A 26,029-nucleotide genomic window follows, 5' to 3' on the forward strand; every position below is an offset into this window, starting at 1 on the left:
GTCCGTCCATGAACGAAAGAGAAAAGGGGGTTATTATAAGCAGCCAAAAGATGCCAAATTCTCCCCTGAAACACACCTTCATGCCAAAAGGTTTGCCAGGGGTATGAGCAGATCTCTGGCTTCTGAAGTGAAAGCAAGACTCAGAGGACCTGCATGTACAAATGACAGAAGAGTTAGAGGGATGGGGCTCTTCTGGGTAACCCCAGAAGAGGACGATCGGGGCCACTCAATGCAAAAATGAACCGCACAGTAGAGGCAAGCATGAAATTAAACAACAAGGGTTTACAACCCCTTTAAATGAATAAGCTGAATCCCAGCAGCACTGGTGGCTCCTACCCACATTGGGTGACCAACTCTGAGAAGCGCTCTCCTTCTCACACACAGGTCCTGCTCTGTTATTAGGCAATCGCAGCCGCCGAGCATGTGCATCGGACCCCCCCCCCCCCCCCCAAGTAATGCAGCAGGCGTGCACCCCCTAGACAGCCAGGAAGCCCAGGACGTCATTCGACAATGGGCGGGGTATGAAGTGGTTAAAGAAGCCCGTGTTCTGTACGAAAAATTCAGATTCTCAGATAAGTCCAATTGTGACTGGATTTCTAGAAGGTAAATCTAAAACTGAATTTACTGTTAATGGCAGGGTTCTTGAAATAAAAGTGCAGCACTATGCAGAAACATAGAAGTTGTGGTAGAATTATTTATCTCGAATGTAACTGCAAAGAGTATTTAACCCTTTCCCGCCACCCAGACCTTTAGAAGCTTCTAAATGCTGGGGAGATGGGCATTCAGGTCATGTGGCAGCCTATCACAGCAGTCAAGTTCTGAAAGCGGCTGATCGCAAGTATGCATCCACCGGGAGCCTTTCAGTCCCCGCTGGCCACTGTGCTGGGATAACGCAGGGCGTGAGCTCTCAGAAAATGGTTTACATAAGGCCAAATCGTATTAAAGCCCACCCACTGAAAAGTCAGATGTGCACCATGTCAGCGGTAGGAGGTTAAACTGTCTTTTCAACCCAGCCTCACATTCGCTGTACAGCCCTGGCCAAAAGTTGAGAATTTCACAAACTCTACTGCCTCAGTGTTTTTAGATCTTTTAGTCAGATGGTATACTGAAGTATAATTACAAGCATTTATAAGTAGCAAAAGCTTTGATTGACAATTATACATTAAGTTTATGCAAAGAGTTAAGGGTCACTAAAGGAAATTTTTTTTTTTTTTGCTGAAATGACTGTTTATTGGGTATAGAGACATAAAAGTTAACTGATTCCTTTTTAAAATTATTAAAAATTGAATTTAATCTATCATATAATGTGCCTCTAGTTTCACTTTCGGTTTTAAAGGTACATACATGAAGTTCCGGGTGAGAGGTGAGTCGGGAAGACTCACAGAACAAAAACAAATCCAGGGCAGTGTTTTGTTTTTAAAATTAATCTGATTGGTTCTGAGGAGTTTTAGACACACAGTAATGACAGCTTAGACCACCGTGAAAATCTCCCAGTACCATGGTTATAAGTTAACAGGCAACCAGGAAGTGTGGAGATCACAGTAGAATTACAGCTACTTCAAAGCAAAAACGAACAATGAGGACATGAAACCAGTACTGCAGTAAGGTAAAGGAAGCTATTTAGCTTAAAAAAAATGTTTTTCCTTTAGTGACCCTTTAATATTTACCGTGTTGACCCTTTTTCAAGGCCTCTACAATTCACCCTGGCATGCAGTCAACTTCTGGGCCACATCCTGACTGATGGCAGTATAAATTCTTGCATAATCAATGCTTGGAGATTGTCAGAATTTGCCTGCTTTTCATTTTTAGGATAGACCACAAGTTCTCAATGGGATTAAAGTCTGGACCCAATATTTTGGCGTTTTGTTTCAAGTCACTTAGTTATCACCTTTGGCAAGGTGCGCCATTATGCTAGAAAAGGCATTGTTTGCCAAACTGTTCTTGGATGGTTGGGAGAAGTTGCTCTCAGAGGATGTTTTTGTACCATTCTTTATTCATTGTAAAATTGTGAGTGAGCCCACTCCCATGGTTGAGAAGCAACCCCACACATGAATGGTCTCAGGATGCTTTACTGTTGGGCCTGATGTGTTCTCCGGACAAGGTTTTTTCTGGATGCCCCAAACCATGGAAAAAGGGGATTCATCAGAGAAAATGACTTAACCCCCAGTCCTCAGCAGTCAAATCCCTGTATCTTTTGCAGAATATCAGTCTGTCCGATTTTTCCTGGAGAGAAGTGGCTTCTTTTGCTGCCCTTCCCAACACCAGGACATCCTCCACTGTGAGTGCAGATGCACTCACACCTGCCTGCTGCTATTCCTGAGCAAGCTCTGCACTTGTGGTGCCCTGATCCCACAGCTGGATTCAACTGTAGGAGACTGTCCTGGTTGGACCATCTTGGGTGCCCTGAAGCCTTCACAATTGAAACCCTCTCCTTGAAGTTCTTGGCGATCCGTTAAATGGTTGATTTAGAAGCAGGAATATATCCTTGCCTGGGAATCCCTTTTTGTGAAAAGCAATGATGACTGCACTAGTTTAATTACAGGTAACAGAGGAAGAACAATGATTTCAAGCACCACCCTCCTTTTAAAGTTTCCAGTCTGTTATTCTAACTCAATCAGTATTAGGGAGCGATTGCCAGCCCTGTCAACACTGACACCTGTGTTAACGTGCGAGCCGGTCCTTTTGTGGCAGGGCTGAAATGCAGTGGAAATATTTTTTGGGATTAAGTTAATTTTGATGGCAAAGAGGGACTTTGCAATTAATCTGATCTTACTTTATAACATTCTGGAGTATATGCAAATTGTCATCATAAAAACAGAGGCAGCAGACTTTGTGAAAAATTTGTCACTCAAAACTTTTGGTCAGGGCTTTACACAGCACTAAGATTTATCAGGGTGCAATACTACTCAGATATCTAATTGCAACAGAGTTAAAAAGATAAACATAAAAACCTTATTCCTGTGGGAGTTAAAGTTTCATATGGGAACATCTCCTTCAGAACATTCCTGTCTTCTCTTTTTTCTTCAGTAAATGTCTTTTCTACAATCTAGAGGAAGAAAAAAAAAAAACAAGCATTTTACACAAAGAAAACACACAAAAAAGAGAAAAGTCTAGAATCACCAATAAACCCAAATAAGAACGTGACTGAAGAAAAGCATTACAACTGATCACCCAGTGCTCTAAATGAAATATCTTCCCTGTCTTTTGGGCGTTACAAACTTTGTTATTTTCAACTGTTTTGTCTTTTTTGGAGTCTCATGTTGTTGACCAAAGTCGCCAGCTTCCTTCAAAATGAATAATAAATGTTTATTTGTATGGCAAGGTTCCGAGGTGAAAACAAAAACGCTAAAAAGTATTAACATCACCTCTATCAGGGCTGTGTTTAGAAGATCACAGGAATCTGCACGACCAATATTATTAATGCCATTGAACTTATTAACAAGGGATTCTGCATCCGTTTGCTGTAGCACATTCAAATACTGCAAATAGCACAATAAAACTAAATGTTAATGTATTATATATAAAAAAAAAAAAAAAACACAACACACACACACTTCCATTTCATAATAGCAACCAGTGCTCTGAATGAAATACTGTATGTAGCATTGTTGCCAAGAAAAAAAAGATAAGCTCACATTTTTTGATCTTCTAAAACTGCTGTGAAGGTTAGGAAATACCTTAAAATGTGGACATATTACACAAGATCTGTAAAAATAAGAAACGTGCACAAGATCTGGTCTGGTAAGTCTTTGTAATAGGCAAATTACCCATCACGTAAGAATATTTACTTTTTCACTGATTGGCTGTTTCTTTGGAGTCCTCCTTGACAACTCTGATAACTCAATGAATGATCGCAAAGCATTTGTGTGCTTGAAAGTCTCAGTCACCTGATTATCAACCTGATGAGATTCAAAATAAGAATATACTGCATTAGCCTATAAAAATAGGCAACATAGGATTAGGTGTCCATTTTAACTAGCATGAAAACCCCACAGGGTATTTTAAATCTATTTAAAAGACAAAACAAATGTATATATATTTACTGGAGCCTGGTTGCTTGAAGGCAATATAGTTTCTGTTATTGGAGGGCTCTCTGAGACATCTGCATCATCATCTGGCAATGGTTCTGCAGCTACCACCTATTATTTGGGTAGAAAAAGGTAGAAATAAATAAAAACATTACTGGGAAAAACCATTACCCTTCCCCAAGGCCTGGAAGTAAAATAGCTCTGCCATCACCCTTTTCCTTGGTGTTCTTCGTACTACTCTTGACTCCTCCCTAGAAATAGCCTGTACACGTCCAACCTTTTCAGGCTCCACCGTCTTCTCCGGTTCAGGATTTCCATCTCCAGAAATGCTCTATTTAAGTGTCAAATATATGTGAAATTAGATGCTTTCCTGTGCAAATTACCCATAACCACACACTTGTTGCATATACAAAAGAGTGACTGAGAACAGGACACATCAGTATGTGTAGAATATAAATCAGAAACAGCAAGTCAGTGAAACTAGGACAGCTTTAAAAGCAAGCAAGATGTGAAAACATAGCAACCCCTTGGTTATAATGAAAGCCAAACACCATTTCCTGCGTGACGCTTAAAAGATTTTAAATATTTTTTTTTTTTTTTTTACACATAAAATGGTGGAGAATTCCTCAATCTCAGTAACAAAATCCTCTGGAGGGAGCCTGGTTTCTCTTTTAACATTTAATACCACTTCTTCAGTATCTTCCTCTGTCTGAATGCAAAACAACAAAGCTGACAAATAAATTGGGGAAAACAGTTATTTGTACATAACTACAATCCATTCAATTATTCAACGTGACTAGCTGCCAATAGGCACAAACTTGCCAGCACTGAATGTGACTACACAGGTTGTGCCCTTGGGAGGTATTCAGCAGTTTTACTTGCCAAGTAAATGGCTTTCTTGCTACACTATCCCAGAAAAAAAGCAAGGACAAAAAACACACATGCCAATAGATATGGGTAGTTTGGCATTTTTAAAACTAGACATCAATTAAAGCGGGGGTTCACCCTTAGAGGGCACTTTTCCCCCTTAGATTCCTGCTCGTTTTTACTAGGGGAATCGGCTATTTATTTTAAAATATGTGCAGTACTTACCCGTTTACGAGATGCATCCTCTCCGTCGCTTCCGGGTATGGGCTTCGGGAATGGGCGTTCCTTCTTGATTGACAGGCTTCCGAGAGGCTTCCGACGGTCGCTTCCATCGCGTCACGATTTTCCGAAAGAAGCCGAACGTCGGTGCGCAGGCGCAGTATAGAGCCGCACCGACGTTCGGCTTCTTTCGGCTACGAGTGACGCGATGGATGCGACCGTCGGAAGCCTGTCAATCAAGAAGGAACGCCCGCTCCCGAAGACCCATACCCGGAAGCGACGGAAGAAGATGCAGCTCGAAAACGGGTAAGTACTGCTCATATTTTAATACAAATAGCTGATTCCCCTAGACCGAACGAGCAGGAAGCTAAGGGGAGAAATTTTTTTTTTTTTACAAATGGGTGAACTCCCGCTTTAAAGCCCAAATTCAGGTTTTATGGCACTTTATATAGTGTGGGGCCAAGGTGGCTCAAAACAAACCATTTTCTTTACCAAGGTATTTAGTGGCTGTGAGCGCTGTATCACACGTATCATCATCAGCAACATACAGCATGCAGAGTCGGGCCGTGTGCGCCTCAGCCAGAGGAAGCCTTGTATTTTTATCAATGAATACAAGGCTTCCATCGATTGGCAAGTGAATTACATGATCTCCACCTCAAAGGAAGCTTTGTATTCACTGATAAAAATATATATAATACAACGCTTCCTATAGATGGCTATTAAAACAACACACAAACACCCTGAAGTGATAAAAATGGGGAAAGGGTAGGCGTATCTATATTACAAAATAGAATACCAGAAGAAAATATGCTACAAGAAAAAAAATATATATAATAGTAGCTTGCAAGCCATATTGTGCATGTAAAAAGTTTTTTTTTTTTTAATCACCCCTATGAAGTGGCTGCACCTTCCACTACATTCTGGTTTAAAAAAAAATAAAATAAAAATATTAGTTTTTTTTTTATTCATACTTACCTACCTAGGTGGATGCAGCATCAGACTGATGCCGCATATGACCCCCGCCATCTCCGCACTTAGAACAGAGCCACCAAACACCGCCAATGGCTCGGTTTTCACAGATCCGTGAGAGAGCTGCTGCCTGAGTCAGCATCTCTCCTGTCTGCTTCTCCACGCTCACTGGAGCACCTGAGCTGTGGAGGGGCACGGAGTCGAGACTGCCAATCAAGGCAGCTGGTGGATCCAGACTGGGAAGTCTGGATGACGCAATGCCTTGACTAATGGCAGTGATGTCAGTGGAGAGCAGACCTCAGACTTGCATCTCTTCTGGTTCATCCACCGGCTTCTCGATCTTTGGAATAATTTCTCCCCAAGGGGATGAACACCGGTTCTTTATAAATGTCCGTTTCAAACCTGCATTAATTGTATATTCTGATACCCATTTCTTGCTTTAGCAAGGCAACCTCATTGACAGAACCCAGCGTGCCGTTTATATTTTCAATGCTTTTAAAAAATCGTATCCAATGAAATATTCATCATCCTTATACTACATTTATAATTCATGAACATGTCCTTCTCTACACAACCCTGAAGAAGGTTGCCCCGAAACGCGTCGTGTGTAAAGAAGGTTTTCATGTATTTACCTATATGGTGAAACTTTGGAACTGTAGATTTTAATTCAATATTTCATTTTTTTTTAATAAATATGTACAATTGTGAATAAAAACTTTTTTTTACCTCAATATCCCGTATATTTTGAATTAATACTATCAGTGCCTTAAAAGTCCACCCAGGGGAACCCCTTTTTTATTTTCTCATATATACTGGATGTGGCACAAGCATACATTTGTTATTCACCCCCCTTTCTTAGCCATAAAAGATCAGGCTGGACTTCTCCTTTAACCACTTCAGCCCCGGACCATTTGGCTGTCAAATGAGCGGGTCACTTTTTCTGTGATTTGGCACCGTCACTTTAACTGACAATTGCTCAATCGTGGCTCCTGAACAAAAATTGATGTCCACCCTCACCACAAATAGAGCTTTATTTTGGTGGCATTTGATTACCTCTGCGGTTTTTATTTTTTGCAAAAACAAAAATAGAGGAAAAATTTTGAAAAAAAAAAAAAAAAAAAACTATTTTGTACTTTTTTTTCTATAATAAATATCCCCAACTTTTCTGATTACTGTATAAATATGACTGGCAGTGAAGGGGTTACCCGTAGGGGGCGGAGATGGGGTCAAGTGCATCCTAGGGAGTGATTCTAACTGTAAGGGGGCATAGCTTACTGTGACACATCACTGCTTCCAATGAGAGGAAGCAGGCGATCAGTGTTGTGTCACCAGGCAGAACAGGGAGATGCCTTGTTTACAAAAGGCATCCCCCCGTTCTGCCATTCCGTGACCCATCCTGCAGGCACGCGCCCGCTAGGGGGCAGGTTCAAAGCAACGTGTATATATACACACGTTGCTTCGCCTGCCTGTGCCATTCGGCCAACGTATATCTACGCGAGACGGTCGGCAAGTGGTTAAGTTAGCTTTATTTTGATCACTATGTCAGTGTGCTTCACCAATAGAGTTATATTTAACTTAACTGCTTAAAAGGGTTGTAAAGGTAAAAAAAGAAAGAAAATAAAGAAGTTTCCCTAAATAGCTTCCTTTACCTTAGTGCAGTCCTCCTTCACTTACATCATCCTTCCATTTTGCTTTTAAATGTCCTTATTTCTTCTGAGAAATCCTCACTTCCTGTTCTTCTGTCTAACTCCACACAGTAATGCCAGGCTTTCTCCCTGGTGTGGAGAAAGCCTCTTGAGGGAGGCGAGCAGGAGTGTCAGGACGCCCACTAACACACAGCTCCTTTCTCTCTGCAAAGTAGAGAGAGAGTGTCTTGACATGCCTGCTCGCCCCCTCAAGAGGCTTTCTCAACACCAGGGAGAGAACCTCACATTATGGTGTGTAGTTACAGACAGAAGAACAGGAAGTGAGGATTTCTCAGAAGAAATAAGGACATTTAAAAGCAAAAATCGAAGGATGAGGCAAGTGAAGAAGGAGGACTGCACTAAGGTAAAGGAAGCCATTTAGGGAAAAACATTTTTTACCTTTACAACCCTTTTAAGTGTGGAAAGTTCAAACAATTTATATAAAAGAGAATTCACTTTGACCCAGAGCACACAGAACCTGGCAGCACAGACAGCATGCATCGTCTAACACAAAAACTGTTAGTATGTTAATAAGTACTAATGTTGATACAAGTAATCTGGTTCTCAGACAGACACATTTTTTACCCCCAGAGGATCTCAACGGTTTCCTAAGCGTGTAGTGCAATTTCTCACACACACAAAAAAAAGAAAAAAAAGGCTAGGCTGATAGCTGCCAACACAAACTGATTTTACTACAAGAAATAAAAAGGGTTCAGGTCACTTCTAGTCCATTCATATGTTTTTTTTAAAACAAGCAGGTCATTTTTGGACCTCCAAAAACACGTGAAATACTTTCTGGACTGTCCCTCTGGCATTAATGGAATAAAGTCATACATGGACCTAGGGCTGCATAAATCGATTAGTTGGCCGATTAATCGGATAATAGCCTTAAAAAAAAAAAAATTTGCATTTTAAAAAATAAATTGGGCCCAATTTGTTGTTGGGCAGATTACAAAACACAAATTGCGGCAAAAACACATTACATGCTTTTCTGCAGCTTCTCCATTGAAGTATATTGAACCAAAAAAAACGAAATAACACCGTTTTGCATTAAAAAGTCCTTGCCCTTTCCAAATACGCAGCAGCTGAAAAAAAAATCATGGATGTGAACGTGTCCCATAGGAAAACATGTAATTGAACTGTATTGTGTTTCTGCAAAAAGCACCAAAAAACAGAGGTGTGACCCAGGCATGAGATGCTTAGTAACATAATGGGGTTAAAAAAAACAAAAATAAGTACAAAAAGAGCAAATAATCGCTACTGTAAGGGGTTCATTTTTTTTTACTGTGGGACAGTGAAAGAAATATTTACAGTAGCAATTTTCTTTTTTGTACTACAAAGGGCTAATTTTAGTTTTTTTAACCCCATTATGTTTCTGGCCGATTAATCGATTATGAAAATTGTAATCGATTAATTTCATAATCGATTAGTTGTTTCGGCCCTACATGGACCTTTCAGGTGTGGCACTTAAATTTACATTTTTGCTACACCACAAGTACAAAGGCCACTTGTTTCGACCCACTGTATTAAACTGAAAAATTATAGGAAAAACTGTGCCATGGCCCATCCAGATTCCCCATTTGAGACATTTTGCATGTGGCGTTTGAGCAACTTTAGTCAGCTGGGACAGAGCAGCAGAGCTTTCCTCATCCCCGATTCCTAATCCTTTTCCATCCATCTGACCCTCAATATGGTCATTATAAAGGTTGCAGCATGTATACATGTTGATAGGATAGAAAAAAGTTTTCAATCCCGCAATGCTGAGTGAGCATCCAACGTTTCAATGTTCTCGCAAAAAGTCAGGACATTGGGGGTTGCCAACCAGGCATTTTTTTTTAGTTATGCCCCTGAGGGGACCCAAACAGCTAAAAAAAAAAAATTATTGATCCTTTTAAAAAGCTGCACAGATTTACAACATAAACTTTGGGCACCTTCACAGCATAGGCCATATTCTGAAAAGGTAAATTGTACCAATCAGTTTAACCACTTCACCCACGGAAGGTTTACACCCCCCCCCCTTCATGACCAGGCCATTTTTTGCGATACAGCACTGCGTTATTTTAACTGACAATTTCAGTCGTGCGACACTGTACCCAAATGTCCCATTATTAAAAGTCAGCAGCTCCAGTATATGTAGCTGCTGGGTTTTCATTTTTTGCAGGGGTGGACAGACCTCCTCTTTAAAGAGCACCACTGACTAGAAGGAATGTTATGTCCCACCAACTTGCCAAAAATGACCAGAGTGTAGAGTTTACTAGAGCCCAAATCAAAGACAGTGTGCTGTAAAGGATCTTGTGAGGTGCCAATCTACAGGTGAATCTTTTTTTTTTTTTATATAGGAGATGGGATAACTCCTTTAACAAGGCTGCAGCAAAATGTATCATTTAGATTACATTTTTATGTTGCCAATTTCTAACAAGACCGTTATCTAGCACACAAGTGGATTGTTAACATACCTCATTTTGCTCCAACCTTCTGGACCGGGAAGTGATCTGAGCCTTTGACTTGGCCCTTATTGGTTCTCTTGTCTCAAAAGTAAGGTCGATCTTAGATTCTTCAATAAAAACATAACAATATTTGTAGTTAGAATAGAACTATACGTCAAATTTCTGTGCATAGATGCTGCATTCTCACCTTACAACGAAAACAAGCCAAATCATTTTAGTGTGAAATCAGTCTACAAAATCTAGTTCCTGAAAAAGCCTCAAAGTTACATGTTTCAGCTATATTTGGATTTTAAGTTTTTAACTGACACTAAATATCATTAACTTCCAAAAAATAATCCATACTCATCCACTCAACATTACTAAACCCCAGGACCCTGCATTCACTATATCTGGTCTCCCACAGTACACAGAACATGCCTGGTTAAAGCTTGTAGAAAGAGAAGTCACACTGCACTGGCAGCCCTATTAGGATCCAGGCCCCCTGACCCTCTGTCTAGACAGTGCTGATCACATGCACTCTCCCAAGAATTTTTTTTTTTATTATTATTTTTTTTTAGCAATACACACCAAACTGAGCATTGTGCACCCTGACTCCAGTCAGTGGATGGGGAGGATTTGTGCATACAGAATCAAACAGCCTCTTTACACACTGCAGAGGATTAACCCCTTAGGTTCCACAGAGTATAACAGTTTACTGAATTATACAGACCGATTTTACTCCTGTGGTTTTAGTAAGGGCTCTTTCACACGGGCGGCCCGTTCAGGTCCGCCTGCCAGTTTAGGCGGACCTGAACGGGCGCTCCGTGCTCCTCTATGGAGCCGCGAATGTCAGCGGTGACATGCCTGCTGACATCCAACCCGCCAAAGCGTGACGGAGGAAGAACCTACTTTTCCATCCGTCTGGCGGATCGGGTGAACACGGACAGACGGTCCATGTTCATCCGATCCCCCCATAGGGGAGAGCGAAGAAAAGACAGGGCGGTCCCTGCACAGTGTGCGGGGACCACCCTGTCATCCGCCGGCTCAGCAGGATCAACGGAGCGATCCCCGCTGAGCATTACTGATCCGCCCCGAATAAGGATATTTAGCACATTCTGTTTAAAATGAGGAACCTAAAGCATACCTTCATTGTCACTGTAATGTTCTGGATCAGAGTTTCCATTTTGCTTGTTACTGTCCGTGTTTGAGGTATCTACTACAGATGTTATGGATGTGACTTGCTCCTTTGCCTTTATCACCTTTTTTTCATAAAGCTTCCTAGTATTGGCTAGAATGAAAAGAGAAAGCTGAATAAGACAATGTATACCCAGTTACTATGAAAAAAAGATGTCCTTACTTCTAAACAAAAAATATCAGTGGATAACACCTTGTTTTGCATTTGAACAGTAGGGACTACACACTTTTGCCAAGTAAGGTAGGTTATGTCCTGGGGCCAATCCTATTTAATTTATTCATAAATGATCTGGAGGACGGGATAAACAGCTCAATGTCAGAATTTGTGGACGATACTAAGCAAGGCAATAACTTTACATGGCAAATGAGGTTTAATGTTGAAAATTTTTAAATACCGGGGGTCCTAATAGAGAACAGGCTCAGCAATGGCATGCAATGCCAAGCTACAGCAAACAAAGCCAACACAATGTTGGCATGCATTCGGAGATAAAACCAGTAATTCTACAAGTCTTTGGAGTATGCTGTCCAGTTCTGGACACCAGTCCTCAGAAGGGATGTGCTGAGAGAGTCCAGAGAAGGGCAACAAAATAAAGGGGACTGGGAAATCTCAGTTATGAGGGTGCCACACATTGAGGGGTGGTCAAGCAAGCCGCCCGCCTCTCCTGGCCCTTGGACAGCGCTGCCAGCAAAGTCCATCATTAGGGGGAAAAAAAAAAAAACGCTGCCAGCCCCCTTCTCCTATACGGCTCCTCCTCCTGTGTGACACATTTTGTTCTTGTTGGCTGCTCTGCTCCTCCAAGTGTTGCTTTAGATTGGAGGAGAGCGGTCACATGACCATCCATGAATCTTCAGAGAAGAGCAGCCATGTGACCGGGTCCATGCAAGAATGAAACGGAGGTAAAATTTAGAGACTTTGATTTACAATGATAGCGACAGGAAAAGCTGTGTATGAGAAAGGGCTGGCAGCGATTTATTCCCAACTTCAGAGTACGCTGGCAGTGCTGTCCCAGGAGACTGGGGGTCACCTGGGAATACGGGCTGTGCATTGTGGGGGGCTTTGTATTTATATTGTGCAGAGGGTGGGGGCTGCGCTGTGTACTGTGGGGGGGGGCTTTGTATTGTGCAGAGGGTGGGGGGCTGTGCTGTGTACTGTGCACATTTAATTTTAGTTGACCATTATGATTAGACTAAAATGTACTGGAGATTTTAGTTGACTAAAATACGATGACTAAAACAGCATTTTAGTCAAAGACTAAAACTAAATCGAAATTTGCGGCCAAAATTAACATTGATAGGTACCTGTCAAGCTGCAAGTTGCTCAAAGCTAACAAACAACTGGTTGCTATGACAAAATGCACAACCTGCTCTTTTGTCCCTTTTAAGGTTAAGGCTTGGTTAATCAACATGGCCAGCAGCCAGCTTGGTGCACACTGAAGCAAAATTTATACCAGAGGTCACTTTTTACTTTCAATGATAAACAGGATAAATTTATAAAGGTAAATCTCCTTAAAGCGGAGCTCCACCCTAAAGTGGAACTCCCGCTGATCACATTTGACACCTTTCAGGGGGGAGTGGGTGCAGATACCTGTCTAAAGACAGGTATTTGAACCCACTTCCGGACACAACAGTCTCTGGCAGACTGCGGGCATGACGTCACCTCCCGTCCCCCCCCTTGGGTTCTGGGAACATTCGGCTGTATTTGTAGCTGCTGGCTTTTGATATTTTTTTTTTCAGCGGACATCCGCTTTAAGGGGGGCGTTTCATCAGATTTGGCGACTCATCAGAATATGTAACGGAAGCAATGCTCACTGCCATCTTGCTACACCCCACACTCGTCCATAGTAAGTATACACTGAGAAGGGGCAAACGGGCATCTTGTTACACCCTACCGGAGTTTTGCATTTCACACTTATTTAGAACAGTAAACAGAGCTTATATGCTGAAATACACCATTTACAAATCGGTCAGACTGTTTATATGTTGAATGACAAAAGCAGCGGTGTTGTCAGATTAGCAAACCTTTGACATCTCCAGGTTTGCCACCGCTTTTAAAATTCAACATCTAAACAATCCTTCGGATTTCTAAATCCTGCACTTCACCTTATAAGCTCTGTTTACTGTTAATAAATGTGAAATGCAAAACTCTGGTGGGTGTAACAAAATGTCCGCTTGCCCCCTTCTCAGTGTATCCTTACGGTGGAGGAGTGGGGGTGTAGCAAGATGGCAGCGACGGAACGTCACAAATTGACGGGTCGCCTTATCAGACAGCAACAAAACCTGACGAGTGTTCCAATTCCTCTGCACTCTATCCAAAACTGAGAAAAGTTTTGCCTTTAGTTATACTTTAATACCATAAAGGTTTTATTTTTACTCAAGGGGTACACAAGGAGTTTGGAAATTCTAGAAAAAATGCATCACAATTTACATAAACCCATTATATTTTAGTCGGCTAAAATGAGACTAAAACAATCAAGACTAAAATGGCATTTTAGTCAAAAAGATGACAAAACCAAGTTGAAATATGACATCAAAATAACACTATTAACCACTGCAGTGCTGCAAGTTCAGAAGCAAGATGAGGGTGAGGAATCCCTGCAGTGATTTCCATAGGATGCAGCTGTCTGCATGACATGGGAAATACTTCATTACAGTAAATTATCTCACTAAAGCTATAAAAAAATGTGTTTTTTTCAAATGGCTAAACTTTAGCTTTAATAAAAATACATAAAAAAAAAAAAAAAAAAAAAAAGGGGAACAATTTTAGTAACTCAATGGCAGCACTCCGTAAACAACTTAAAACATTACATTAAATATTTTAAACAAAGGAAAGCTAATACAAAAAAAAATGTCAAATGAAACTGGTGAACCATACCCAGAATAGGACCGTGTGTTATTCCATATTTCAACAGTTCCTCTTTTAGAGCTTCATTAGTGAGTTCTGTTACATCTTGTTCAGGTAGCTCTTCTATGCTAGGCTTGTCAGGTTTCTCTTCTACACTAGGCTTGTCTGTTTTCTTTGTTGCCTTCTTTAAAAGAAAATATAAATGTTAGTTACAGTACAGGAAAAAAACAAACAAACACACAAACAAACACACAAACACACAAACAAACACACAAACACACAAACAAACACACAAACAAACACACAAACAAACACACAAACAAACACACAAACAAACACACAAACAAACACACAAACAAACACACAAACAAACACACAAACAAACACACAAACAAACACACACACACACTAAATTTCTTCTACATTTCGTAGACAAGTCCCCCATCTCAAGACAATCTACTTGACTTCAAGAGCAGGTGGACCTAGCTGCTTTAGGTGTATGTGAACCATTCATATTGAATATCTTGCACTATAGGATATTTTAGTCCATGTACAGCAGGGGTGTCCAAACTTTTTTTTAAAGAGGGCCAGATTTGATGAAGTGAACATGCGGGAGGGCCGACTATTTTGCTTGACATTCTTTGAACCATTTAAAGTCGGTCTAAGTGTGTTCGTCTGAGCACTACTACACTGCCCAACAAGAATTTTCTTGCCTTTGTGGCTGTGTGTGGTGAAGAGATGAGGTCAGGCGTGTTATTTGAAAATATATATATCTTTTGTGGCCCCAAAGAATCCCTGAGCTCCGCTCAGGACTAAGGATGAGCTTGGGCGTGTTATTTGGATATACCGTATTTGTGTGCACCTTCACATTAGGAGGGAAGTTTCAGGGGAAAAACAAAAATTTTAATAAAAAAACTGAAGCAAAATAAGGGTCAGGGCCCATCTGCAGCCTCTCCATTGCCGTGAATGCAGCCTCTCCATTGCCGTGAATGCAGCCTCTCCATTGCCGTGAATGCAGCCTCTCCATTGCCGTGAATGCAGCCTGATCGATGCCCTTCTGCAGCCTCGGAGACAGGGGTGGCAGGACAAGCACCAACAGATTACATACAGGAGAATCTCCTGTTTACACAGCACCCTCTTTAATACAATGTCCCGCCTCATATGATAGACAGAGGAGTCGTCCAATGGCAGCCCAAGAGACGGGACTTCCTATTACAGATGCCGCTGAGTACACAGGAGATTTTCCTGTATGTAATTTGACTGCACTCATTCCCCCCCTCCCTGTCCCCTCTGAGGCAGCGCTGATAAATACAGTATATATATATCCAAATTACCAGGAGGGCCACATTAAACCGGAACGGAGGCCGCAATTGGCCCGCGGCCCGGAAATTGGACATGCCTCATGTACAGGGAACACAGTAAAACAAGCATTTGATGAACCCAAACACATTTTTTAAAATGACACCACATTGTTTTGACCATTTACTTTTTTCCGCTCAAATGAATACAGTTTGGTCAAAATTATTGAAAGAAGCAGTATGTCCAAGGCTGTATTTCACACTACACATGTAAACATTTGCACGGCTGATAACACATTTGACATTTACATGTTTGCTCGAAAAAGCGAACTACGTATTTACAACCAAGGAAACGGCTATCTTAAAGAAACTAAAGGCAAAACGTTTTTTTTTTTTTTTAGTTTTGGGTAGAGCAGAGAGGAATTAGAATCCTGTTAGGCTGCATTCACACCTTGGCATACAAAATCGTGGCGTTTTGTACCGCGATTTGCGGCGACAAAACGCCGCGATTGTGAATGCAGCCTAGATCCTGGAGGGATGATTTAACATGCACCTCTATGGAGATGGTTTATTTTCATGCAAATGATAAAAATTCTAAAAGGTTTGCCAGCATTTGTACCTCATATTGCCAAATTCAAAATCACTTAAACCCTCTTCCTGCCCAAGGCATTTTTCAGCTTTCAGCGATGTCATACTTTGAATTACAATTGCGCGGTCATGCAACAATGTACCCAAATTACATTTTTATTATTCCTCCCCCCACCCCCCCGACAAATAGAGCTTTCTTTTGGTGGTACTTGATCATATTTGCGTTTTTTATTTACCATATTTAATCGGTGTATAACACACACAGGAGAAAAACACGCACCTCAACTTTAAGAGGGAAGTTTCAAGGTAAGTGATCTACCTTCCGGTGGAGGAGGAGAGATGCACTTCCTTCTGGCACCGGAGCCCGGGGAGGAAGTGGGAGCCGGAACCCTCTAAAATTGACAGTTACTTAAAGTGAAGGTTCACCCTAAAACAATTATATATCATTCCATCCAGCATACTGCCGACGTGTACAGTATGCGTTTTTTTTTTCCCATTGGACATACTGTTTTATCGTTGTTTTTCTTTTCTGCCTCCCGCGGGGAATAGGCGTTCCTATGAAGAGGCGTAGATGATTGACGTGCGGCTAAGGCGCGTCACGCGTTCCGAAAATAGCCGGACTGGGACTCGGGTTTATACGGCGCCTGCGCACAGACTAGGAGCTGACTGCGCAGGCGCCGTATATAGCCGAGTCCCAGCTCAGCTATTTTCGTAACGTGCGACGCCCCTTAGCCGCAAGTCAATCATCTACGCCTCTTCATAGGAACACCTATTCCCCGCGGGAGGCAGAAAAAAAAAAAAACAACGATAAAACGGTATGTACAACGGGGGGAAAAAAAAAAAAAGCTTACTGTACATGTCGGCAGTATGCTGGATGGAATGATATATAAATTGTTTTAGGGTGAACCTTCGCTTTAACTGCTTTTCTAGGATATCTTCCAGGATGGCACACCTGACAGGAAACACAATCAACACATGAGGTTAAAAGACCCCTACCTTCCCCCTGCACCTCAATTCTACCAAAGTAATAGGCTATCCGGGTGCCAGAGAGAAACTATTCCCGTAGTACTTACATCAAACCAGGGGTAGACCTGCCGTCCTGAAAGATATCCTAGAAAAGCAATTACCGGTAAGTAACTGTCATTTTTCTCTAGTCATCTTCCAGAACGGCACACCTGAGAGGATGGACAAGAAGTTCAAGGCCTGCCTTATGGCCCGTACACACGATCCGAATATCGGACGAAAACGATCGTCCGATGAAGAATCGTATGATTTTCGGATCGTGTGTACACTACTTTCGAGAGCCGATCACGACCGTTCATCCGATATTATTAGATCGGACATGCACAAAAATTTTCCTCGTACGATGTCAGATCGTACGATTTTCGTTTAGTCAGTACAGTTGTCGTCGGAAAATACAATACATTACAACACATGACATCACTTACGATTATTTTTTTCGGTCGTACGAGAATTTGTGACTTTAACCACTTCCATACCAGGCACTTACGCACCTTCCCACCCAAGCCAATTTTCAGCTTTCAGCACTGTCGCACTTTGAATGGCAATTGCGCGGTCGTGCGACGTGGCTCCCTAACAAAATTGGCGTCCTTTTTTCCCCACAAATAGAGCTTTCTTTTGGTGGTATTTGATCACCTCTGCGATTTATTTTTTTTGCGCAACAACTAAAAACTGAAATTTTTTTTAAAAAAATTACGTTTTTATTTTTTTCTGTTAATTTTTTTGTAAATAAGTACGTTTTCTCTTTCAATTACGGGCACTGATGAGATGGCACTCATGGACATTGATGAGGTAGTACTGACGGGCACAGATGAGGTGGCACTGATTGGCGGCGTTGGTATGCGGCACAGATGGGCACTCATGGGCGGCACAGATGGGCACTCATGGGCGGCACTGATGGATACTTATGGGTGGCACAGATGGGCACTGATAGGTGGGCACTGGGCATGGATGGGCACTGTGGGGTGGCACTGATCTACCCATGTTGCCAGTCAGTGCCCATTTGTGGGCACTGATTGGCATCTTTTTTTTTTTTTAAAAAAAAAGCTTTTTTTTTTTAAAAAAAGCTTTTTTTTTCCCAATGCTTTTTTTGTTTTGTTTGGCCCACCCTGGTGGTCCAGTGTGGCGATCCGAGGGGGGGCTACGCTGATAAACAATCAGCGTGAACCCCTCCTGTCAGAGCCGCCGATCGGCTCTCCTATACTCGCGTCTGTCAGACGCGAGTGAGGAAGAGCCATCAACGGCTCTTCCTGTTTACATCGTGATCAGCCGTGATTGGACACGGCTGATCACGTGGTAAAGAGTCTCCGCCGGAGGCTCTTTACCGAGATCGGAGATGCAGGGTGTCAGGCTGACACCCCGCATCACCGCGCTGCGCGCCCCCACGGGCGCGCGCGGCATGAAATCCTGCAGGACGTCCATGGACGTCCTGTCAGGATTTCAGAACCACTTCCCGGACGTAAATCGGCCATAGGGCGGGAAATGGTTAATAACCCATTTCATTTTACTTGTGACTATTAAGCGGAAAATATCGTACGATCCGTCGTACGATATTCGGATCGTGTGTACGGGCCATTAGTGTGGGACCACCACTTGCAAGACCTTCCTTCCAAACGTCAGATCCTGAGGCGATAGCAGTTCCACTCTATAGTGCTTTAAGGTGGTGTCCTGCTTCTTCCATGCATGTGGCTGCTCGGCAGATCTGTTCTATTGAGGCCAATGCTTTTTCTGCCCAAAGGCCACTAAAGATCTTGTTGAATGAGCTTTAATGTTAACTGGTACTGGGAACCTGACTGCTCATAAGTCATACCTATGGTCTGCCTAATCAACCTAGCCACTGTAGATATAGAAGCCTGCCTTCCTTCCTAGGGCTGCTAAATAGAACCAAAAGGCGAGTCGACTTCCTGAAGTCCTTCACTCTATCCAAGTATATGAGCAAACACCTCCGGACATCTAATAACTTAATTTTTTCCTCTCCCTTGTTCTTTGGGTTTTCATAAACACAAAATTATCTCCTGAGACCTATGAAACTGATGTGACCTTGGGAAGAAAAAAAAAGTGGGTCTTGCCTCAGCACCACTCTATCTTTCCGTATCAACAGAAAAGGCTCTTTACTTGACAAGGCCTGCAGGTCACTTACCTTTCTGGCTGTTGTGATGGCCAGTAAAAAAGGCTAAACTTAAGTGTCAAAAATGTTATGGAGAACTCCTGAGTTGGTTCGAAAGGCACCTTTTGTCAACGCCTCCAGGACCAGCGTAAGGCTCGATTCACACCTATGCATGTTGCTTTTGAGCGTTTTTGCGGTGCTTGCTGCGTTTTTTTGACTTGCGTTTTTACCGCGATTTCCGGTTTATTTATTTTTTTACATCAATTTTACATTTTTTTACATTTCATTTAACAACCAGCTATAAACAGGTTAACAAAAAAAAAAAAAAAAAAAAAAAAAAAAAAAAAAAAAAAAAATCGCAGTAAAAACATGGTAAAAACGAGGTACTTGCGTTTTGGATGCGGGTCCATTGAATTCTATTACATGCAAAACGCTGCTTTTTGCAGGAAAAAAAGTCCCCGACCCTTTCCAAAAACGCAGAGGCACAAAAAAGCATTGATGTGAACATGTTCCATAAAAAAAAATTCCCTGCTTTTCTGCAAAATGCAACAAAAAAGCATTAGTGTGAATCGAGCCTTAGATTCCATGGAGGTAATCTCTTAACCTTTATGGGAATTAACCTCTCCCTAGCTACTAGAAATCTCCTAATCAGGGGCTCCAACATGAGCCTCTGGTGCAAAATAGATAGGGCAGCTATCTGTACCTTCAGGGTGTTCTTGGCAATTTCTTTGTCCACCCCTGCCTGAAGAAATTCGAGTATCACTGGTACCAAAGGTCTAGACACTTCTCTACCCCGACACCAGTGAGAAAAAAGTATTCCAAATCTTTGAATAAATCCTCCTAGTGACTGGTTTCCGACTACCCAGGAGGGTCTCAATCACTATAAAGCCCCTTTCACACTGGGGCGTTATTCGAGCGAAGCCACATCTACAATCCCAATGTGCTGGTAAAGCATTGCTAAGACCCTAACGTTTTAGGGTGTTTTTGCAGTGCCTCAGTGTGAAAGGGTACGGCGCTTTTAATTCATTTCAATGGAGGGGCGTTTTTGGAGCGTTTTTTTCAGCGCCCAAAAGCTGCTCCAGGACTCCACTGATGCATCTGCTAAATATGCTATCGCCTTGGTTATTATTTCTAGAGAGCCTATAACTTCCTCCGAATTATTCCCTCTAGAAACATGGCCAGAGAGCCTGGCTAAGCAGACAAATGCCAAAGCAGGAGCCATGGCTGCCGCATTGGCATCCCATGCTCTGTGCAGAAGCGTTTCAGCCCTTCTATCCATTTGGTCTTTAATGCTACCTGAGTCTTCAAAAGGACAAATCTTTTTTTTTTTTTTTAGAGACCCGAGAAAGGTTTGCATCTAATTCGGGGGTCTGGAAAAACTTCTCTTCTTCCACCCCAAATAAAACCTTCTCTTCCAGGTTTTTAGCTTAAAGTGGAGGTTCACCCGGAAATGTTAATTTTTAACATTAGATTCATGCTCATTTTGTCAAGGGGAATCGGGTAGTTTTATTAAAAACGAAGCAGTACTTACCGTTTTAGAGAGCGATCTTCTCCGCCGCTTCCGGGTATGGGCTGCGGTACTGGGCGTCCCCATTTGATTGACAGGCTTCCGACGGTCGCATCTATTGCGTCACGATTTTCCGAAAGTAGCCGAACGTCGGAGCGCAGGCGCCGTATAGAGCCGCACCGACGTTCGGCTTCTTTTGGCTACTCGTGACGCGATGTATGCGACCGTCGGAAGCCTGTCAATCAAATAGGAACGCCCAGTCCCGAAGACCATACCCGGAAGCGGCAGACAAGATCGCTCTCTAAAACGGTAAGTACTGCTTCGTTTTTAAAAAAAGTACCCGATCCCCCTTGACAAAATGAGCATCAATCTAAATGTTAAAAAAATGTTTTCGGGTGAACTCTCGCTTTAAGAACCTTCCTCTCCAGATCCTTCCATTCCCTCCTTAAAGGGTTTGATGGAGCGAGAGGGAGAGAATTGAAATTATTTTTTTGTGCTTCTCTGTAGCCCGGGAGAAGCTACTTCCATTTGTTTTTTTCCCTGGGTTTGACACATGATTGCCACTGACAGCGCTGTATCTAGTATTTAGGCTCCAGTATCATGGTGGCAGCCTCAATTTTCCTGAAGCAGAAAGACAAACAAGGCGGCTCTATGACACACTTCCTGTTTGTGGACCATGCTAGTTTCTGTCTCGCTTCCTCTGACGTCATCCCCAGGCTCCAGCATTACTGTGTCCTCTGAACATTCACAGCACAAGTCGGCTGTTATCTCGTGGACTTCCCTGGAAGCTTTACCATCACAGACTGGGACATCTCCTGGACGCACTTACCTGCCTTTTTATCCACCATCTTGGATATACCCATTTTTCTAGATCAATTTTTCTGAAGACGTGTGCTAGAGCATGAAATGCATAGAACTTGAAGCTTTCCTCTTTGTTAAAGCGGTGTTTCACCCTAAAAAACAACTTTCTAGCATGTCATTCAGCATAGTAGCGCGAGCTACAGTATGCCTTTATATTTTTTTGTTGGCGCCGTACTCACTGTTTAATCGCGTAGTAAAGTTTCAGACTCCCCGCGGGGAATGGGCGTTCCTATGCAGAGGGCTCGTGATTGACGGCCGGCTATGGCGCGTCACGAAAATAGCCGGAGTAGGTCTTGGCTCTTCACGGCGCCTGCGCACAGACATCGGAGCTGACTGCGCAGGCGCCGTGAAGAGCAAACTCCTATTTTGGCTATTTCCGTCAAGCGTGACGCGCCATAGCCGGCCGTCAATCACAAGCCCTCTGCATAGGAACGCCCATTCCCCTGAAACTTTACTACGCAATTAAACAGTGAGTACGGCGCCAAAAAAATAATATAAAGGCATACTGTAGCTCACGCTACTATGCTGAATGACATGCTAGGAAAAAAAATAAAAATTTAGGGAGAAGATGCACGCTGCGCTTCCTGTATCACCCATGGAGTGTCAGACCGGCACCTGCCTCATTACACAGCTGTGCTGCTATCTATATGGTGTCTTTTATATGCATGCAAGTGCTTTTAATAAAGACAATACTACACTATATTGCCTTTCTGTGGCTTGTTTTTGAGGAGCCTGACTTTACGGATTACTTGAAATGAACTGTGGATATGCACTTGAGTGAAATACTTGGAAAAGTTTAATTTACGATCAAGCGGGAATCCGATTGATTTGGGAGATTGCTGATTGGAATCACATGCGATTTGGAAGGATTGAGCCTAATGAGGAAGGAATCCCTATTTTATATGCCTGGTGGTCACTCTGTGGCCAGCGACATCTGGTGAACACATAAATATTTCACTTTGGGTGAAGCACTTTGATATAAGCATAATGCACTATATGAGGCACGGTGTTGGAGATGATTGAAGAACCTCATCATCAATTTTTTATTGTCTATGCACATTCATGCTGGACTGTTTTTTGAAATTTAGATTATGGTGTTGGTGTATTATTAGTAGTAGTTTCACACCAACATCCTGTTGGGTTTATGTTTTGTTGCGCCCATTTGTTCACTGCTTTAAGATTATAATGTTGACACAGCAGCCCATTCATTGGGCCTACGTAAAGCTGTGTACACATGGGCCGAATGTAGAGACATTGGTCAGTTAAAAAAAAAAAAAAAGTTTGGACATTCAGCCTGTGCGCAAGTCAGTACAGCCAACTTCTGTTGGTCAAGCATGCAAGAACACCAGTAGCTGACCGACTCCTGATCTGATCAGAGCGTTCTGGGGAAGGGGCATGCGTCCCCGTGTCAGAACACAACAGCTCAGAAGAGAGACCGCTGTACTAATGTTGGCTGGTGCACAGTGGCTCCGAGAGCTGTCAGTGTGCACTGGGCCTAAAATGCAGGAAAAGGGTCCCTGCACTTTTTTCCAAAATCACAGCTGTAGGAAAACCACAAAGTGATAGGCGGTTCCCAGTCCTGCAACACACACTGTGGTTTCCGGGAGGAGGAATCAGGGGTCCCTGCTCATTAGAGCTTACAATCGAGAAGTACATGTGCAATAAAAACAAATTTTTTACAATATTAAACTGTGTAAACAACTTCCAGTAAACTCCTATGCTTGCAAATGACTTGTTATATGTTCATTGCCATCTGATAGAGAGAATATATAATTTGCATGGCTTTAGTACTGCAAAGTATAAAGCTTAATCGAGTCAGGAAAAAACAAAGCCTGGAAGTGTTTGGTCTCCTAAAACACTGGCATAATTAGCAGACATGCTCAAATTATCAGATTACAGCATCCAAAGAAGAAAGGCGGGAACTTTCTGGCCAATTCCTACAGATGGAGATCTATTACACTAGCAGACGTACAGTACCAGATACAGAACGCCGCCCTCGGGGCATACAGCTGGGGTTCACAATAGCAGCAGACAAGTAACATACCTATCCCTTTACTGACCTTAACCTGACTCACACAGCTGACTGCACCTCCCCTCCATGTGATTGTCCCTGCAGTATACATCCTGAACGCTAATGCTCTAAAAGAGAGTACTTTTGGATCTTCCAACAACGGCCTCAGACAGTTTAGGGTTTGTTTATGGAATTTCATATAGTACAACACAAGCGAGAGTGGGGCTTGTTTAGATATTGATCAGTGATTATTGGTGGATGTTATGGAGTAGATCCCAACACAGCATTTCTGATCCAACTTGGTAAAGCGAACTTGAGTACATGAACAATACAGGAGGACAATGGAAGAGTGATGAAACAATGAGGACTCTTCACTGACATGGGCTGATAGAGGGAAAGCACTGGAGGCCTGGATTGGTAGAAGAGAGTGTCTATAGGAGTAATCAGGAGCGAACACCACAATCCCATTCATTTCTTCATTCATTCCCCTCACCCAGGCCTGCGATCAGTAAGGAGCTTAGTACACACAGAGTTAGTAAACAAAGCAATGGCCCGTCAGCACAGACAGCCAGCGGCAACCAATAGCGGCCCGCGTTTAGCTCAGTCTCCAGAATGATTGGTGACAGTGCCCCAGCCTGGTTACTATGGGTTACAGCTGTCTCGGAGGACCTATAGAAGTCAGTATAAAGCTTTCCTCCATGTTACTCACCCGTCCAGGCGGGCGCCCTCTGCCCCGCACCGGGGTGGCCTCCCTCTCCTCGTCGCTGGAGAAGTCGGGGGTGCCGCGGTTGCGGGCGGTCAGGTGCTGCAGATAGAGCTTCACGTAGACCTCTTTGCGCTGCTCCCCGGTCGGCAGAGACACGCTGTTGGCCACCAGCTCACTTTTCAGCTTTTCTTTGGTGAGGACGGACGGGTCTTGCAGAAACTCGGGCATGGCGCGGAGATACAGACACGGGGCGCCCGGGGGATGCTCACTGCGAGGCGAATAGAGCTAGGCAGGAAGGCGCCAATTCTTCTGAGAGTGGAAAAGGAAACAGGCTGCGTTGTAATAACGGCCGTGCTGTATTTCGACGGAGGAGCGGGACGCCAAACAATAACACGCGCGACGATTGGCTGCCGAGGAAAGCAAGGCGTTCGTTCATTGGCTGCTGGTTGTCTTTAAAAAATAAAGCGACATCACACATAGAACGCGGCCTTTCCAGGAGAGACGCCGGTGCATTGCCATGAAATGCGATTTGCCATGAAATGTGATGGTCCGCCTCCATCACATCCCATTGGCTCACTCCTGTCATGTGACATATAGACACGTCATCAGTCTCAGCTAGGCTATTGGCTATCATAGGGAGAGGATCTCCTCCCCCTGTAATAGCTGCACGGAGCTGTAGTAGTAAATTTTGCTTACTCGCGCACCCAGGGAGGTCAACCCCCGTACATCTCTTCAAAGGGCTAAGAGAGAGGAGAGGGGGAAGGCAGATGGGAGGCTGCTCCATTATACAGGCTGCCCATGGTGTGTGTGTGTGCTGCTGGCCACACAGCCCGAGAGCAGGAGGAGGGGAGAGCTGTGCATATCACACTGGCTTCTCCTTCCTAACAGTATATACCAGCTCCGTGCAGCTTCAACTATAATAGGGAGAGGAGATCCTCTCCCTATGATAGCCTAGCTGAGACTGATGACGTTTAAATATGTCACGTGACAGGAGTGAGCCAATGGGATGTGATGGAGGCGGACCATCACATTTCATGGCAAATCACATTTCATGGCAATGCACCGGCTGAGAGCGCGTGGAGGGGGTCACGCCTTTGTGTGGGGATGTGTCTGTCCTGAGGGTGTGTACACGCTGTGTAACAACGTAGTAAGGACATACACTGGGGGCAGGACATATTGTAGTACACACCATACACTTCTCACCCAGGACTCTCCTCACAATGTTACCACACGTCTGTTTTCTACGAGAAAAGTCCCTGTGTAATGCTCAGCAAAATACCTGCATGTGTTTATATGTGTAAACATGCATACTTCTACTTTATTCCCCTTCGTTTACATTTAATTTATGCACTTACAAATGTATGTGTGTTTCTACACGTAAGATGCAGAATGTTGTATTCTGTATTATAGATCTGAATGCAATGTATGTTTACGTATCTGTGTGAAGGGTCGCATTGAAAATAATGCAGCTTTGTGCAGCAGATCCTAAATAACCACTTGCCTACTGTGCACATATACACCCTTCCTGCCCAGACGAAATTTGAGCTTCCGGCACTGCGTCGCTTTAACTGACATTTGCGCGGTCGTGCAACGTTGTTCCCAAACAAAATTGACGTCCTTTTTTCCCCACAAATATAGCTTTCTTTTGGTGGTATTTGATCGCCTGTGCGGTTTTTATTTGTTGGGCTATAAACAAAAAAA

The 26,029-nt window shown here is 43.0% G+C and overlaps 1 protein-coding gene across 6 annotated transcripts in view; it reads right to left on the reverse strand.

The window, feature by feature from the left end:
- Positions 1-24,814, reverse strand: part of TMPO (thymopoietin) — a 38,601-nt gene extending 13,787 nt beyond the window's left edge. The window contains exons 1-11 of one of the 6 annotated variants that reach the window (XM_040344222.1): positions 24,332-24,812; positions 14,261-14,414; positions 11,339-11,482; positions 10,225-10,322; positions 4,633-4,737; positions 4,240-4,359; positions 4,044-4,139; positions 3,789-3,899; positions 3,366-3,479; positions 3,198-3,284; positions 2,952-3,046 (exon numbers count right to left, since the gene is read on the reverse strand). In XM_040344222.1, coding sequence (XP_040200156.1) covers positions 2,952-3,046; positions 3,198-3,284; positions 3,366-3,479; positions 3,789-3,899; positions 4,044-4,139; positions 4,240-4,359; positions 4,633-4,737; positions 10,225-10,322; positions 11,339-11,482; positions 14,261-14,414; positions 24,332-24,556 — 1,349 coding nt within the window. In that variant the 5' untranslated portion in view covers positions 24,557-24,812. Of the gene's footprint in view, positions 1-2,951; positions 3,047-3,197; positions 3,480-3,788; positions 3,900-4,043; positions 4,140-4,239; positions 4,360-4,632; positions 4,738-10,224; positions 10,323-11,338; positions 11,483-14,260; positions 14,415-24,331 lie in introns of all 6 variants that reach the window. The other 5 variants (XM_040344221.1, XM_040344225.1, XM_040344223.1 and 2 more) reach the window with 5 other exon arrangements.
- Positions 24,815-26,029: the final 1,215 nt, after the last annotated feature.

Source organism: Rana temporaria, chromosome 3 (assembly GCF_905171775.1).
Source record: "Rana temporaria chromosome 3, aRanTem1.1, whole genome shotgun sequence".
NCBI classification, from domain to species: domain Eukaryota; kingdom Metazoa; phylum Chordata; class Amphibia; order Anura; family Ranidae; genus Rana; species Rana temporaria.